The 18337-nt window shown below is 50.8% G+C and overlaps 1 protein-coding gene across 1 annotated transcript; it reads right to left on the bottom strand.

The window, feature by feature from the left end:
• Window positions 1–2510: 2510 nt before the first annotated feature.
• On the bottom strand, window positions 2511–15443 carry LPXN (leupaxin). The gene is made up of 9 exons (XM_054026696.1): window positions 15357–15443; window positions 11892–12046; window positions 11485–11540; window positions 9571–9673; window positions 8871–9053; window positions 8348–8521; window positions 8123–8204; window positions 3601–3749; window positions 2511–3241 (listed from the first exon to the last, which is right to left on the bottom strand). The coding sequence occupies exons 1-9, from the start codon at window positions 15367–15369 to the stop codon at window positions 2975–2977; spliced, it is 1182 nt and encodes a 393-aa protein (XP_053882671.1). The 5' UTR covers window positions 15370–15443; the 3' UTR covers window positions 2511–2974.
• Window positions 15444–18337: the final 2894 nt, after the last annotated feature.

The raw sequence follows: 18337 nt of genomic DNA, 5'->3' as shown, positions 1-18337 counted from the left end.
CTTTGTGTAGCTCCTAGAGGAGTTGACCACCCAGCCGTGGTGGCCACCAGCTTTGTCTCCCAGACCCTGCCATGGTGGGCCAAGGCCCATGCCCCCATCCCCAGCCTGAGCGCTCAATCCCTAATCTCATTAAAAGCCTGAACCATCCCTGCTGTGATGGAACCGCGCCTCTTCCCCAGAGCACCATCCCTTCCCCCACTGGAGGTTCTACTGCAGTCTAAGCAGTAAGCACTGTTCTCACGGAGGGAGGGTATGGGGCCCTGGTGCTGAGAAGCTGTAAGACTGGCAGGTGGCCTGTCCATAACCAGAACGGCCATTACCAGCCTTGCTCAGGATATTGGACCTACAGGTGTTCTTCTCTCTCCACAGCATGGTTAGTCCAACTGGGCAAGCCTAGATCCGGCCTGATTCTCCACTCCCAAGCCTTCTGCAAAGGAGGGCTGAGAAGCCACCAGAGCAGAATGGCAACAAGGAGAGGCCCAGATCTTCAAAGGCATTTAGCTCCCATGGGAGGATCTGGCGCCTAACTGCTCATGCAGGGGGCATGGCAAGTGGAGAAGTGATTTTGGCGGCAATCTCCTTCCGCAGCTGCTGACTGCATTCTGCTAAATTACCATCAGCCGGAATGGATTAATCATGCCAGACCACAAACAGCACCTTCCAGGAGAGCAGCTAGCTACAACAGTTGTTCTGAGGCATGCAAAGTGGCTAGCAGCAAGGAGGAGGCAGCCTGCCGTGGTTTGGTGCAGCAAGCTCCCGCCGATAACACCTACCAAGGCATATCCTGTTTATACGAGCAGCATAGGCCTGTGGGATGGCAGCTGGCCAGTTTGTGCCTGCGAGAAAGACATAGTTACAGAGAACTTTGATACTCAGGGCAGTTACGACAGGCAGAAATTTTCCATCAACGTGAAAATTTGGGTTTTTAACTAGACTTCCCCCACCCCCAAAGGGTTTGCTCTCTTCATCATTTTTTGTCCAAAACCTTCCAATCCCCCAAATAATTTGATTCTGAAAAGCCGCTGCGGTGCCTCATGGGAGTCGTGGAGTGAGTACCTCATGCCACCATTCTCTGCAGGTTGGGCTTCCCAGTTGGACTTCATAGAATCATAGATTAGGGTTGGAAGAGACCTCAGGAGGTCATCTAGTCCAACCCCCTGCTCAAAGCAGGACCTCAGAGCAGGACTTCATCTCCCATGATGCACCATGGCAACGCAACTGCTAGGATGCAACCTCCTCCCCTCACCAAGAGGGGAGATTGTGGAGCTCTTGGGAGATGTAGTCCAACCAGAAGCCTAGCCTGTAGAAGAGGATGGGAGCAGGAGACACCCTGAACTACAGATCCCATGAGACACTGTGGCTTCACTGGGAGCAGGATGAGGTGTTCAGTTGGTGCTGGAGTCAAGCATTAACCTCTCCAAAGATGGAAAGACAATGATGGAAGAAGCTGACGGACCCTGTTTACTGTTTATTCTGGTAGGTGGATGTTTTGTTTTAATATCCCCAAAAAGCTCACATGCAAGCCATACCTCTGTCTTTCCCTGTGTGGCGAACGTTATAACGCCATTCTATAAAGCCCTGGGGTGGTCTCATCTGATTACTGTGTGCAGCACTGGGCAACCCATCTCCAGAAGGATGTTGCCGAACTAGAGGGATTCAGAGAAGGGTGACAAGAATGATCAAGGGCCTGGAAACAATCTCTTATGAAGGGAGATTGAAAAGATGGGGAGTGTTACTTTAATGAGGAGCCAGGTAAGAGGGGACTGGATGGAACTGTATAAAATAATGAATGGTTTGGAGAAGGCAGATTAACAAGAACAAAGGGACAGTCAGTGAAATTGAAAACTGGGAAATTCAAAAGGGAAATACTTTTTCATACAATGCGGAATTAGACTGTGGAACTCAGTGCCACAGGAAGTCACTGATACCAAGAACATAATAAGATTCAAAAAGGGAGTGGATATTTACACAGATAACAAGAATATCCAGAGTTAGACTAATACATGATTACAAAAATATTGTGGAACCCATTGGTTTAAGCCGATCTCTGACTATTAGAGAACAGAATGCAACCTAATGCAAGGGGCAGATTATCCCACATCTTCTACTGCCATGTTCTTACACTTCCCTTTGCAGTATCTAGTACTACCAATGCCGGAGACAGGAGACTGGGCTGGATGGATGTGGGAGTCTGTTCCTAGAGGAGCCCAAAATGGAAACGTGGCTGTGATGGCACGGGAACAGAAAATAAAGAAGGATTTTGCTAATGAAAGGGACATGTCAGCTGCTGGAGGGACCCAGATCTTTACATGGAGCAATGAGCTTGTTTTATGTTAACCTGCTCCCCCAAAACCAAAAAGTGCTATCCCACCTCTTGACCCCACTGTGTTCTTTATCCTTATCGTTCCCCTCTGAGGTGAAATCCAGGGGGGCAGCTTTGGAAGTCTCAGAATCAATCCCTCCCCTCCCCTCCCCCCACATCCCTGCCCAAACCGATATGCAGAACCAACCACAGCGAATGCCGAGATGTTTATTTCTGGGCAGCGCCCTCATCCGTTTACATAGACCAGAAGTATAGCGCAAAGGTGAGAACAGAGGAGCAGGTGAAGTCGTGCATTGGAGGGGAGAGACGCAGAGCACAGCCTGAAGGAGCAGAAGGTCCAGGAAGGGATGATCAAGGGGCAGGGGTAGGTTCCTGGGAAGGAGACCGCTATGGCTGTCGTTGGGGAGGGAAACCCCCGCCCAACCATATTGGGCCAGACCTTCAGCTAATATTTACCAGCAAGGACATCAATGGAGCGCTATTGATTTAAACAATCAGTGGTTCGGGCCCGTTGAAGGAGGCTGCTCTTTGTTGACGCTGGCCTGTGGTCCCTCTCCCTGTATCTCAGACCCTGGCTAAGGATGCCAGAGGGGGCTGTCCCACAGAGCCAGTTTCGGGACGTAGCCCCCTCCGCTCGGGCCAGCGCAGGAGTCACACGAAGAGCTTGCTGTAGCAAGCGTGGCAGTAGGCTTTGTCGCCGTGGTCCTGGAAGGTGCCCTTCTGCAGCTGGCTCAGACAGAAGGCGCAGATGAAGTGCTCGGGGTGGAACCGGCGCCCCATGGCGCTGATGCAGCGCCCAGTGATGGGCTTCCCACAGCCGTGGCACACCGAGCCCTGGCGCTCGTGGAAGTGAAGCTCGCAGTAGGGGCGGCCGTCTAGCTCAAAGAAGGAGCCGGTGGTGAAGCTGCTGAAACAGTCCTGAGGGAGGGGGAGGGAGCATTGAGACCTCATCTCTAACTAAGCACCTCGCCAACTTGCATTTGGTATTCTGCCCCCTCACCCATCTGGCCCCCATATGGGTCCTGCTCCCTTGCCCATCCAGCCCCCATATGGGACCCAGTCCCCTCACCCATCTAGCCCCTGGCCCCTCTACCCTGGTGCTTCATGCAGCCATCCCCCATAAGGGAGCTGGGATCACACTCAGCTGCTATAGAGGTTCTTAGTGCTCCATAGGGAAGAACCTCCTGACCCTCACCTGGCCATGCCCTGCATCACCTTCCTGAAGATGAAAGCCCAGGCGTCCCTCCAACCCCCTGTGTGGGACTCCGCACACTCACCCCACACACAAAGCACTCGGGGTGCCAGACGCCCTGGAGTGCGGACAGGTAGTTCTCCATCACGGGCCGCTCACAGGCTCTGCATTTAGGAGAGAACATGGCCAGGAAGTCCTTCTGGCAGTATGGCTTCCCGTTCTTCTCATGGAAACCTGCGGAGGCCAGCAGGGAGAAAACATCCATGAAGTGCACCTGAATCCCATGGGAGGACACAGAGAGGGACCCTTCCTGCCAAGCTCCAAACCTACCCCAGGGAGCCGGAGAATGTACCCGAGATACACTGCCCACTCTGATTCATGCTGGGCCTGGGCAACAAACACTGCGCAGGGATATTCCCCTTTCAGATGCAAATATCTCACAGCCACACTCCTGCTTTCCTTCTCATTTGCTCCCTGTTGCCAAACTCAGGAATTACAGGGAGAGATACTCACTAGTTCCTATGGCCCAGATTTTCAAGGGCATTTAGACATTGCTGTCCTCAGTGTTGTGACGACTAACTGATTTAGGAGCCTAAGTCGCAGAAAGTGCCTAAATCCCTTTTGAAAATGAGAGTTTAGCTCCTAAATCAGTCAGGCATGGCAATGTTATGGAGCTAATATGAGGGGGAAAGGAGTCCAGGAGAGCTGGTTGTATTTTAACGAAGCCTTATTGAGAGCACAGGAACAAACCATCCCGATGTGCAGAAAGAATAGCAAATAGGGCAGCGACCAGCTTGGCTTAACAGTGAAATCTTCGGTGAGCTTAAGCACAAAAGGGAAGCTTACAAGAAGTGGACACTTGGATAGATGACTAGGGAGGAGTATAAAAATATTGTTAGAGCATGCAGGAGTGTAATCAGGAAGGCCAAGGCACAATTGGAGTTGCAGCTAGCAAGGGATGTGAAGGGTAACAAGAAAGGTTTCTACAGGTATGTTAGCAGCAAGAAAAAGGTCAGGGAAAGTGTGGGACCCTTACTGAATGGGGGAGGCAACCTAATGACAGATGATGTGGAAAAAGCTAAAGTACTCAATGCTTTTTTTGCTTCAGTCTTCACAGACAAGGTCAGCTCCCAGACTGCTGTCCTGGGCAACACAGCATGGGGAGGAGGTGAGCAGCCCTCAGTGGTGAAAGAACAAGTTAAGAACTATTTAGAAAAGCTGGACATGCACAAGTCCATGGGTCCGGATCTAATGCGTCTGAGGGTGCTGAGGGAATTGGCTGATGTGATTGCAGAGCCATTGGCCATTATCTTTGAAAACTTGTGGCGATCGGGGGAGGTCCCAGACAATTGGAAAAGGGCAAATATAGTGCCCATCTTTAAAAAAGGGAAGAAGGAGAACCTGGGGAACTACAGACCGGTCAGCCTCACCTCAGACCCTGGAAAAATCATGGAGCAGGTCCTCAAGGAAACCATTTTGAAGCACTTGGAGGAGAGGAAGGTGATCAGGAACAGTCAACATGGATTCACCAAGGGCAAGTCATGCCTGACCAACCTGATTGCCTTCTATGATGAGATAACTGGCACTGTGGATATGGGGAAAGCAGTGGACGTGATATACCTTGACTTTAGCAAAGCTTTTGTTATGGTCTCCCACAGTATTCTTCCCAGCAAGTTAAAAAGGTGTGGATTGGATGAATGGACTCCATGTCTAGCTGGCAGCCAGTATCAAGCGGAGTGCCCCCAGGGTCGGTCCTGGGGCCGGTTTTGTTCAATATCTTCATTAATGATCTGGAGGATGGCGTGGACTACACTCTCAGCAAGGTCAGAGATGACACTAAGCTGGGGGGAGAAGTAGATACACTGGAGGGTAGGGATAGGGTCCAGAATGACCTAGACAAATTGGAGGATTGGGCCAAAAGAAATCTGATGAGGTTCAACAAGGACAAGTGCAGAGTCCTGCACTTAGGATGGAAGAATCCCATGCACTGCTACAGGCTAAGCAGCAGTTCTGCAGAAAAGGACCTAGGGGTTACAGTGGATGAGAAGCTGGATGTGAGTCAGCAGTGTGCCCTTGTTGTCAAGAAGGCTAATGGCATATTGGGCTGCATTAGTAGGAGCATTGCCAGCAGATCGAGGGAAGTGATTATTCCCCTGTATTCGGCAATGGTGAGGCCACATCTGGAGTATTGTGTCCAGTTTTGGGCCCCCCACTACAGAAAGGATGTGGACAAATTGGAGAGAGTCCAGCGGAGGGCAACGAAAATGATTAGAGGGGTTGGGGCACATGACTTATGAGGAGAGGCTGGGGGAACTGGGCTTGTTTGGTCTGCAGAAGAGTAAGAGGAGATTTGATAGCAGCCTTCAACTACATGAAGGGGGGTTCCAAAGAGGACGGATCTAGACTATTCTCAGTGGTAGCAGATGACAGAACAAGGAGCAATGGTCTCAAGTTGCAGTGGGGGAGGTCTAGGTTGGATATTAGGAAACACTATTTCACTAGAAGGCTGGTGAAGCACTGGAATGGGTTACCTAAGGAGATGGTGGAATCTCCATCCTTATCAGTTTTTAAGGCCCGGTTTGACAAAGCCCTGGCTGGGATGATTTAGTTGGGAATTGGTCCTGCTTTGAGCAGGGGGTTGGACTAGATGACCTCCTGAGGTCTCTTCCAACCATAATCTTCTACGATTCTATGAATGCTGAGCACAGCAATGCCTGAAATACCTTTAAAAATCTGAGCCCATTGGATGTTGCTTTATGACTTTCCCAGTCGTTGCTGAGAACTCTCTCAGATAATTGCCCTGCCTTGCAGAGAAAGGCTGGGTTTGTGCTTACAGCCTTGCACTGGGCCCTCAAATTTGGATCCAGTGCCCAGCTCTGTCACAGACTCCCTGTGTGACCTTGACAAGCTACTTCTCTACGGACCTGAGTTTCCCTTCTATAAAATGAAGATAACAATCCTTCCATTCTCCCAACCTTCATCTTGTCTACTTAGCCGAGAAGCTCTTTAGGGCCAGGACTTTCTCTCACCGTGTCCATGCAGTGCCCAACACAATGGGGCCCTGATCTCAGCTGGGGCAGGGCCTGTCTCTCGCTGTGTGTCTGGGCAGCATCTGGCACGATGGGGCGCTGATCTCAGCTGGGGCAGGGCCTGTCTCTCGCTGTGTGTCTGTGCAGTGCCTGGCACAATGGGGTCCTGATCTCAGCTGGAATCTCTAGGTGTTACCATAATAATAAATAATAGTAAAGGCAGAAGGTGGATTCTAGAACAAGCAGGAATTCAAATTCAACCCACCAGCCAATGAGCTGAGTTAGATAATTTCATGACAATGGAGTGTGCTACAAGAGATGGGTACAGGCAGAACTGGCTGAGACCTGTAGGGACTGAGCTGGGATAAGGCAAGATCACTGTGCCAGGAATAGGATTGGGATCATGGAAGAGGTCCGAGTTAGGATCATGGCCCCATTGTACTGGGCATTGTACAATACTGTGCACAGTCCCTGCTCCAGTGAATAAGCAGCCTATCGCTAGCCAAACTCCTCAAACTTAGCACTAACAAGAAGTCGCTGATGTGGGGAGAGAGGTCCCCTGGAGAACAAAGACAGGATGCAGGAGGGGACAAAGAAAGAACCAGCCCCAAGAGGAGCTGGGGCCTGAACGCATCAGTTAAACTTTCCACAACACTGCTGTAATTAGCAGCGTGGGAATGAGCAAGTGGGAATGAGCGAGGCCCTCGGCAACGGCTCTCTCTCAGGTGCCAATTACTGAGCAGGGCTGGCGGGAACACAGCCGCTGAGCGCCTACCTAGAAAACCAATCCCTTGGCAGGAACGGAGTGTTTTTGCTCTGGCCACCTGGGGAAATTAACGAGCATCTACCAGGGACGCTACAGCAAGCAAGCAATTAACACACATGCACACTGCAGGGAGAGGGAGATGGGGCCTTAAAGGGGAACTGATGGCAAAATGTATGGATGGACAACTGCTGCTGCTGTGGGGATTTCGTGCCACTGACTGGGCGGTGAGCAAGTGGTCACCGGGGTTGTTACAGGTTCCGCTGTGCCACCATGACACAGTTAAACAATGTCTGTGTGATACCTATGGGAAATGGTAACCAGCACTCCACACTGGTGCTAACGTCCGGAGCTCTGGCCCCAAAGTCTGCATCCCGTAGGGCCTCAGAGGGAGGGAATCTACTCATATGACTAAGCTCTTTAGCAGCGAGTGTCCAGCGAAATGACTGGTCCCTTCCAGAACTGTCCCTGATCTGTGCACCTGGCAGAATCGCGACTCATGACCGGAGGCCCAGAGTTGGAATAGCAGGAGGCGGGAGGGTGGGGAACCCAAGTAAGGAATATGGGGAACTGGCAGAGGTGTAGGAGGAAGCCTAGAGCTAAGATAGCAGGCGGTTGCAGTCGGGCTTGAGGGGCATGGGCAGAGCAGGGGCGGGGATAACAGGGGCCTGCGGGTCAGGATTGAGGGCATAAGCAAAGCTTTCGGGGGGAGGCCAGGGCTGGAATAGCAGGGGGACTGTGGGTCAAGACAGAGGCCTAGATCCCCATGGAATCCCAACTTTCTACGTATGGCAGGAGAAGAGCAGGGGACGCACCATCATTGCTGAACACCTTCCCACAGTGAGCACAGAAGAAGTGCTCCGGGTGCCAAGTCTTGTCCATGGCCGTCAGGACTTTCTGCAAAGAGAATGAGGTGACTGGGGTGTGCGCTATGGGCAGAGAGCTACGAGGGGCGAGGAAAAGCAGCCTCCTGGCTAATCCAACCAGGAACCTCCCCTGGCAGGAGTTAGAACCAGGAGGGCAGAGCCAGCTCTATTTACCTCCAGGATGGGCGCGGCACAGTAGGCACAGCGGGGGGAGAAGAGCTGGTGATAATCCTCCCGGCAGTACGCCAGTCCGCCTCGCTCGTAGAAAGCGGTGGAGCCGATCTCCTGTCCACACTGGGTGCAGGTGAAGTGCTCGGGATGCCACGTCTTCCCCAGAGCAGTGATCATCTAGAGACAGGACAAAACCCAGGAAGTCTTTGCCCAGAGAATCTCCGCCACTGAGCCCATTCAAATTCACGGGGGACCCAGCAGTCTGGGGAAGCCATGATAGGAATAGGGACCCTCGCATGGTCCTAGAGGTGGTGGCTGAGACAGCAGGAGACTCAGCTGTTATAGGACTTTTTTGGGGGAAAGAGATCCCCTCCCCTAAAGGAGGGACTGGGGGAAACATACTGTCCGACCAAGCAGATCTTATAGCTCTGAGCAATCAAGAGTGGAAGGATCCAACCCCGGTGAGACAGAGGGACACGCAGAGAGACGGACAGACAGCCGCAGGCTCCATGCCATCCCCTCTCACCTTTCCAGCAATGGGTTTGCGGCAGGAAGCGCAGTCGCCCTTAGGCACAGCAGTGATGCCGAGGTCCTGCAGCTCTTGCGTCAGGTCCCCCAGCATGCTCTCAAGGGTGCTGCCGGTACTTGGCCCCACTGCGGACGGCCCCTTGGCACGTTCCGGCTCCGCGGCAGAACCCACCGCTGAGATCTGCCACAAAGGAGGAGACGAGGCCGTGAGAATGTTCAGCTTCATGTTCCCGCCAGGAGCTGTGCCCTACAGCTCCCGCCTTTTCCCCTCACCTAGGGAGCTGTTTCTACTGCACATGGGACCCCCCAACGCCAGGCTTTGCCATTGCCGTCTGGAATGTGGGACAGGGGCAATACCAGGTTGCCAATGCCACCAATGGCGCCATAGTGCCGGGCCCACACTCAGAAGGGGCCCCGGCGCCCAGACCATGGCCCTGCTCCCCCACTCCACCTGCGTGCCATCCCGAGGCCCCAGCCCCACTGAGTCTCTTCCCCCGCGAAGGCCCCGCCCGCCACTCACTCCTCTCCACCCCTTCCGGCCCCGTGCAAGTGGTGGGCAGGACCTCAGGGGACGAGGCCTGAGCGGGGGTGTGGTCTCAGGGCAGAGCAGGTGCAGAACGGGAGGGTGGGGCCATGAAGCTTTGCGAAGTGGTGCCCCTGGTTCTTCTGGAGGAGGGGGTTGCGTGGCCAGGACTCACCTTGGACTGCATCTGGCCCAAATGGGATAAGAGCTCATCCAGTTGTTGAGCGGCCGTCGGGGGAGGAGGGGAAGGAAGTGACAGCTGCGGAGTTGGAACCTCACTGCGGGGGGAAGAGAGACATCCGTGTCAAAGAGAGCAGGTCACGGCTTCAACCCCACCAGGAGCCTCCTTTACCCAGCTCCCAGCAGCCAGACCCTCCCTGCCACCATCAGGAACACCAAAGCGTTCACTGGAAGCACGGTGCCCACCCCAGTGAGCATGGAAGTAGAGCAGGGTGTGAGGGACACCCCTAGAGAAGGGAAACAAACGCATCTCCCCATCATCAGTGATCGTCTGACCCCCAGAGCAGATGCTGGGTGTTCCTGTTCAGGAACAGAATTAAGATAAGCTGAATTGAGGGCACTTTAATTCTGAACGAGAGCATCCACACAGGGGTTTAATGAGGTTTAACTAACCCCCTTTAAAAGGTCATTTAGATGAGCTTTCCTGAGTGTCCCCATGTAGACAGGCACTAAATACAGTCAGGGACTTGTGAGTGGAGGGCAGGACAGGTGGGGATATATCTGGGGAGGGAGCTGTGGAGTTTAGGGAAGGCTTCCCCCAATAGCCAGTCAGCAAGCAATGGCCCACTGAACTAGTAGCAGGGGGGGAGGGGTGGAGTCAGTTCTGGGTGCTTGGAGCGGGAGGAGTATAACCAGCAACTAGTGGAGGAGGAAGGAGAGGAAAGGATTAGTAACTGGGGAGAGGGTCAGTGGAGAGGTGGGGGGGGTATTCTACCCAGGTACCACCCCTTAGCCAAGTCATACCCATACACCTAGATACGACCCCCTTAGCCAAGCCACTCCCACACACCCAGGTACCATCCCCTTAGCCAAGCCACTCCCACACACCCAGGTACCATCCCCTTAGCTAATGCACACCCACCCACCCATGTACCATCCTCTTAGCCAAGCCACACCCACACACCCAGATACCACCCCCTTACCAATCTAGAGACCATCCCCTTACCCAAGCTGGCCTACAGACTCCCCAGCCCCTTAACCAAACCCCTCTCACACCCCAAGTACCAGTCACAGACTTCCAGTAACTGGCTATTTCTTGTACAACGGTCAGCAACGACTTAAAGAACAATGTGATATTTAAATCATTACTAAGCTCCTGATTCAACTATTTTAATCAAAGAGTGCAAGGCCTTCAGGCTAGAGGCCTTTTTGCCATGTGTACAGCAGTTAGTGCAAGGGGGTGATCCTGATTGAAGCCTCTGCTACCCCAATACAAATAAATAATTAACCCACTAGTACAGCTCCCTCCTAGCCCATCCTGTAGGCTTCACACCGGGCAGCACAGGGAGCCGAGGAGGCTTGGGCACACAGGTACCAACTGGTAGCTTGGTTCAGTTTTGCTGCTCTGTGGTCACTACTACCAGTCCACTGGTAGTAAGCAGAGCTTGTGGATTCTCTCCACCTTCTGTGGGGGGTGTTAAGCCTGTTGATTTGCATAATGGCAGATCCACTGGTAACTCCTCTGCACCACCGTGTCACCAAACCCCTCCTCCACGCTGGCAGTTCTGCCATGTTTAGACCCGTCTATGCCCTGGAATGGGGCATCATTCGGTGTGTCCCCCTGCCTGCCTGCAGACTCAGCCCTGAATTGGGTCCTGTTCAGACTGAGATGGGCACAACCAGAAGGGTTGGAAACTTTTTTGACCCATGCTTAGACCCTGCAGAAACTGACGAGGCCACCAGAGAAGGGCTGGTATGGGCAGTACCACTGCAAATCGGCTCTGTCCGGCCATGGCAGGGGAGCAGGGTGGGTTACTTTTTCATTAAGCATTAAGCAGTGGTGAGGAGATACAGGTGGGTGTCCTGGAAGGATCAATAAAACAGCTTTCCCCCCTGATACAGCATTTACCTGTAGACATTTTTGCCATCTGATTCCTGGAGCCGAGTATTTAATGCAGGCTGTACCTGGAAACACAAAGAGCAAGGGATATACAAATAAAGCAGCCTCTTTCCCTACACCCAGTCCAGCTATACTGTATTTCCAGATCCTGCCTCACTGTGAACATGGCTAATTAAGGAGAATTAGTGGCTAACTGATCATCTGGAAATCCCTCCTTCACTCTGGGCATTCTCCTAAATTATAGGCAGGAGGGGCTGGATGGGCCCGTAACATCTCTAGGGCACAGATGCAACTGTCTGCATGGGACAACCTTCATGTGCTGAGTTCTGCAGGGTCTCAGCCTTCCTGTTGTAGAGGATGGATTTCTGCCGGGTACTTTGTGTGTAGGCAGCCCTTGCAGGCACTGATGGGAATACCTTACGGGTCCCTGAGTTGACTAGCTTCTCGTTCTGGACAGTGCCTGTCTCGGGCACTGCTGCGGCCGGTCTCTGCTCACTGGAGCTGTGTGTCAGAAGGCAATAGCCCCCTTTGGGCTCCTTAGAGCTTTGTTCCAGTTCTTCCAGCAAAGCATCTGAACAACAACAAAAAACAGTTAGAGACAAACAATATAAACTGCGCCCTCCACACCGGACACATAACACTTCCCCCAGCGTTCTCCCCCCAGCGCTCTCTCCCCACACTAGCACCTGGGCCCCAACCTGCCGCAGGAGGAGTGCCCCTCCTCCGGACCCAACTCAGCCTGTGGCCTGGACCTGCTGTGGCTGGAGCAACGTGGCCCCAGACATGGCTGGCCTGCTCCAGCCACACTTGGGTCTGGGCTGCTCCAGGGTCAGGCCGCGCTGCACCACACCAGCTGCACCTGGGGCCGGGCCGCTCTGGCTGTGTCAGGTCCAGGGCTGGGCTAAGTGGGGGCCAGGGGAGTCCCCGGGTGGGTGGCACTAAATAGATTGCTGCACAGCTGCGTGGCTTACAGGGAATTTTGCTATAGACCATGATCAAGTCTCCTCCTAACCTTCTCTTGGATAAGCTAATTTGATTGAGCTTCTTAAGTCTTTCATTAAGGTTTTCCAGACCTTGAATCATTCTTCTCTCTCTCTTCTGATGCTGTATCTGCCACAACACCCATAAGAATCACCCAACATTTAGGTTGGTGTTTGCCAGAGAGCCTATGGATGTTCGGCACCCAACTGCCACTGAAAGTGAATGTGAGTCTGGCACCTGAAACCCTAAGGGTCCTTTGGAAATCCCAGCCTAAAATACCTAGGTTGAGGGGCAACCCGAGAAAGTAGATATTACTGATGTATTGATGTAGACAGTCAGCTAAATGATCTTACTATCAAAATGTACACAACAAATTGCATGTATTCCACCGCCTCTCTTTTCCCCATCCTGTGTGTATGTTATGCAAGAGGGTGTCAATGGCAGCCATAAATCATAGACCAGGTTGAGGCTGATGGCTGTGTTCATTACCCTTCATTCAGGCTAGATGGAAGGAGCAATTAAGGCCTTTCTATGTAGTGATAGTGGGAAACAGTAGAAGCCACCATCCAAGGCTGCAGGAAAAGGCTTGAGCCAGAACTAAGTTAGGGAGAAAGAAAATGGTTTCCCTGGGACTGACTGAAAACAAAAGGACCAGGGAATTGTTTGGCAAGCTGTGTGTGTGAGCGAGAGAAGAGAGGCAATAAGCGAGAGAAGCCAGCATGAACATAGCCCTGGGAGGAAGGCAAAAGACAGCGCTTGTTTGGAGTACTCCCTGGAAATGTAGACTTGGATTTCTGAGCAAGGAAACAGTTTCTCATTGTTGTTTTTCTATAATGTGCAGGGAAATGGGACTTTGTGTCCATTCTATGTAAATGAACAGGATTGCACCAAACAACAGACCTGATTCACAGCTCTGATTTCTCATCCTAACGGAAACAAGTCAGCAAGGCCCGGAATATTGGTTAAACGTTTGGGCCATGTGTCCTTTTTCTCCTTAGCTGGTAAGATCTTTGGAGCAGGGACCAATGCTTTGTTTATACCAGGGCTAGCACAACGGGGCCTCCTTTTCAAGTCTGTGGTTTCTCAGTGCTCCTGCAATAACAAGACAGCCAGTCTTGTGGCTAAGGTACCAACTTATAGTTCAGGACAGGTGGGTTTGATTCCCAGCACTACCACCATCCAGTGTGACCTTAGAGAAGTCACCTCACCCTCCCGTCACTCTTCTTTATATTGGGCATACAGCTAGTGGCCCCAATCAGGGAAACTTTGTGCTAGATGCTGAACACTCAGATAATGAAAAGACTCAAGATGCTTTCAGTCAAGACATCTGGTGGATATAGCCAACAGGTGGCGCATGTGCTGACCCAGGATCTTCTGCCACTGGCCCACTGGATGACCTTTGGCAAGTCACTTTCCCTCTCTATGCCTCACTTTCTCCATCTTTAAAATGGGGGAAATTATACTGCTTGCCATCATAAATCATTTTGAGATCTACTGATGAGAACTGAGATAGACAAGTTTGGTATTATTCTTGCGATCGGTGTAATAAGCAGAAGTCCCAGCACACCAGCTGTGGGTCAATTGTTTCTTAGGCATCGCGGCAGGAGATTTAAGAAGAGACATGAAGGTGCCTCAGCTTTCTGTCTGTTTCATTTTGTGGCAAGGAGTTCCACAGTCTAATTAGGCCCTGTGCGGGAAAGTATTTCCTTTTATCCATTTTGAACTTGCCAACTTTTAATTTCACTCAATGCCCCCTTGTAATAATACTCCCCTACCTACCAGGGGTGTTTTGAAGATAAATCACGTATCCGTGAGGTGCTCGAATACTACAGTGGTGGGAGTCAAATAAGGACTCAGAGAGATAGTAAAACCCATCAGACTGCTGGGTTGTGCAAAGCCAATAAGATCGATCTTCCTAATCTGGAAACAGGCCCCGGGTGCTGACAGGCACTTCTGAAACATTGCTACTGCCAGGCTGGATCAGACCGGACAACAATCTAGGCCAGCACTAGGCACTTAACAGGAAGGTGCAAGAAACTTCTTAATCCCTAGTGGTTAGAGGCTGGCCTAAATACAGAAGCTTGAGGTTTAATATCGCTTCCAAAAATGTATGCAAGCACCATTATAAGCAGAACATCCAGTTATCGATCTGTGTCCAATCCCTTTTTGAGTCCTGCTAAGTTCTTGGCCTCACTTACATCTTGTGGCAAGGAGTTCCACAGTCTGCGTGGGAAAAGATTTTCTTGTAACCATTTTGAACTTGCCACTTTTTAAATTTCACTCACTGTCCCCTTGTCCTTCCATTATGAGTCGGCGTGGGGGTGGGCAGAAACCACACCCAACAGAGCCTCTGAATCATCACCTCCCGCCCTTTTCTTTCCATCTGTGTGATGACCGTCCCTTGTTGAGATTAGCAACCCTCCACACCAGTCTCTCTATCTCATTATCATGTCCTCTTGATACATCATTATCAGACATCTCCCTCTCAGTCATCACCCAGCCTTTGGTATCACACCTCCATCTCCAGTTAGCCTTTGCTAACTCTCTGCATTTCCTGAAACTCAGTAGCAACTGTTAGTTCCAGACTCTGGTGCAGTCTGCCCGCCTCTCCAATGCCCTTAGTAGCACACAACTTCATTGTAACCACCCTCCAGGCACTGCTTTAACTGGGAAGAGAGGGGTCATGCTGCAAAGGGTATATTAGAGTTACAGCCCCTTCTATTTCATCGTCTAAATTTGCAATTCAGGGAAGGAACAAAGAGAAGAAGAGAAGATGGAAGATAGAAATCCTCATGCCCTCCTGGTAGCCTGGATGCTGTGGTGTCAGTATCAAACCCAATTTGGGGGCCTAACTCAAGAGTCCACTCCTTGCTCTTCCATTCAAAGGGAGGTGCACTTACCCAAGTCGTCCATGGCACAGAACCCTCTCTCCCCTTTGGTCCAAGGAGGAGAGCCAAGATGTGTCTGATGGCACGATCACAGGGGAAATGAGCGAGAACAACTTTCAGTTCCTCTCTTCAGCCGCACTTCCTCTCTTTAGAGGCTGGGGACTTTTTTCATGGGTCACATGTTTCAACTAAAGCATGATGAACTCAAATCACTGAAAGAACAGGAGTACTTGTGGCACCTTAGAGACTAACAAATTTATTTGAGCATACGAAAGCTTATGCTCTAATAAATTTGTTAGTCTCTAAGGTGCCACAAGTACTCCTGTTCTTTTTGCGGATACAGACTAACACGGCTGCTACTCTGAAACCTGTCAAATCACTGAGAAGGGAAAGTGGGGAGGACTGGCCCAGGTAGAGTCTTACAGTTCTACCACAAAGGTAATCCGGGTGCTTTCTTCCATGTGTTCAGGGCACTCTGCTGACGGAGAGCAATTTTACACAGTGACTCTATCTCTGAACCCATTCTGGTGGGAGTTAATGGGTGAAAAAAACCCATGTCTGTTGAAAGCTAGCAAAGATCCATTATTGATGGGGATTGTAAATTGCTCAAGAAACCACCCTATAATGTTAATATCTTTATCTGTTACCATTTTGTCCCAAGCCTTCCCTTTCTGGGGAAGTTCACCGCATAGGTCATGGGACGGAAGTTCCAGCTTCACAGCATTCAGAACGCTGGAGGAATCTGCACCAAACTAGTTTCCAGCCTACACATGGTGCAGAGGCAGCATCAGCATTCTTCATTGCCGATTTCCTTCTGGAGATGAACAATGGTCATGGGGCCATGTAGATTATAATAGATCTAGCATCAGCCTTTGATACCTTTCAGTCTGTGGTGTTGCTGACAAGCCTGTGGCATCTAGCATCTGATAGATAGCAAGGCACTGGGAAAGCAAGGAAACTGCATGGTCCAGATCTGATGGAAAGGACACATAGAGAATGCAATCAGTCTGGCTGGTTAGCTGGGGACAAATCAATGAACCATTAAGGAGAACAATAGGTCTTTGAAGACGCTAATCTTCCACCTTTCTTTGACTCATGGCCGCTTTGACACCACAGGATTCTGTCTGGTGGGTGTTCCCCAGATGCAAACACTTTTGTAGTTCAGATGCATAGTCAATATTCCTAACTTTTAAGACTGGGAGTGAGATGATTGGAGTTCGTTATTCACTGAATCCCCGCCCAGGATGACTTCTGAAAACATATAAGAAACAAAGACAAAGGTGGAGGGGAGAAGGACTGAGCCCAGGCGAGAGGGTGTCTGGCCTGTGAAAGAAATACCTGGAGTTTTAAGCTGCAAGCAAAGGCAGCTTGCCTTCAAGATACTCTGCACTCTGCCTAAAACAACATTTAGGGTGAGAAATTTTTAGTTATACCCAAAAACAACAAGGAGACCTTGTGGCACCTTAGAGACTAACAAATTTATTTGGGCATAAGCTTTTGTGGGCTAGAACCCACTTCATCAGATGCATGGAGTGAAAAATACAGTAGGCAGTATATGTATTACAGCACATGAAAAGATGGGAGTTGCCTTACCAAGTGTGTGGGGGGGTCAGTGCTAACGAGGCCACTTCAATCAAGGTGGAAGTGGCCTATTCTCAACAATTGACAAGAAGGGGTGAATATCAACAGAGGGAAAATGACTTACATTTGTTAGTCTCTAAGGTGCCACAAGGATTCCTCGTTGTTTTTGCTGATACAGACTAACACGGCTACCCCTCTGAAACCTAGTTATAACCAGTTTCTTTAGTATTAAGTTTAGCTGACACATTTTTTCATTTGCTGGGTAATCTGCTTTGATCTGTTCGCTATCCCTTATATTCATTTAAAAATCTATCTTTTGTAGTTAATAAACTTGTTTTCGTTTGCTCTAAAACCAGTTTGTGGAATTGGTAACTGGGGGCAGAAGCCGTGCAGATCTCCCTCCACAGTGAGGGAGGGGGTGAATTTCATGAGCTTACGCTGTACAGTTCTCTGTGCAGCACATGACGATACAATTCGTGGTTTACACTTTAGAGGGGGTGTGCACTTGAGCGCTGGGCGATTCCCTAGCTGAGCTTTCCCACGCAGAGCTGATTTCAGCGTCTGTGTCTTTCTGCGGCTGGGTGTGGCCCTACCTGTGTGTGGGCTGGAGGAGGCTTGAGGGCCTGGCTCAGCAGGACAGCGTCAGGGCGCTCAGGCTGGTGGAGCAGGCAGGCTCAGTGGTACCCCAGTACATCAGCTGGCACCGGGAAGCGGGAGGGGATCCGTCACACCAGGTACCAGTGAATCCACCTTCATGTAGTTAAAAGATGCAGCCTTTTCTTAAGAATGCAAATATCTCCACAGCCATGCGAGGCCTTTGTCACGTCCAGGTTAGATTGCTGTATCATGCTCCACTTAGGGCTGCTCTTCAAAGCCATGCAGAAATTGTAGCAGGAGTAGCCTGATTTCTCAATGGAGTAGGGTCTCCATGAGTCAGCAGTGTGCCCTTGTTGCCAAGAAGGCCAACAGCATATTGGGCTGTATTAGTAGGAGCATTGGCAGATGGAGGGAAGTGATTATTCCCCTCTATTCGGCACTGGTGTGGCCACACCTGGAGTATTGCGTCCAGTATTGGTCTTGCCAGTACAGAAGGGATGTGGACAAAATGGAGAGAGTCCAGTGGAGGGCAATGAAAATGATTAGGGGGCTGGGGTGTTAGAGGGCTTATTCCTTCACCCTCCCACTTCGCTGGTCCTTCTCACATGAACAGAGAGCAACAATACCCGAAGTCCAAAGGTGCAAACAATTCAATTCAATGTTTATTGGGGGTGAACTTCCAGCAAGCTTAAATCCAAGTTCCTTTTTCCTTATTTTTGAATCCCAACTTACTTCCTGTTTGCCCCTAATTTATATAGTAATATTCTCAGCTATACCTTAACCAATCATTTTACTGAAATTTACCTAACCAATCC

The sequence above is a fragment of the Malaclemys terrapin genome, chromosome 4, assembly GCF_027887155.1.
Source record: "Malaclemys terrapin pileata isolate rMalTer1 chromosome 4, rMalTer1.hap1, whole genome shotgun sequence".
In the NCBI taxonomy this organism is placed as follows: Eukaryota; Metazoa; Chordata; order Testudines; family Emydidae; genus Malaclemys; species Malaclemys terrapin.
The sequence above is the reverse complement of the archived record's forward strand: the minus strand, read 5'-3'. Positions and strand labels throughout refer to the sequence as shown.

Coding starts and splice junctions, on each gene's coding strand:
- LPXN (XM_054026696.1), bottom strand. Junction 3,750..8,122: donor GAAGGTGTTCAGCAATGATG/GTGCGTCCCCTG, acceptor TGGCCTCCGCAG/GTTTCCATGAGAAGAACGGG. Junction 3,242..3,600: donor CCGAGTGCTTTGTGTGTGGG/GTGAGTGTGCGG, acceptor CCCCTCCCTCAG/GACTGTTTCAGCAGCTTCAC.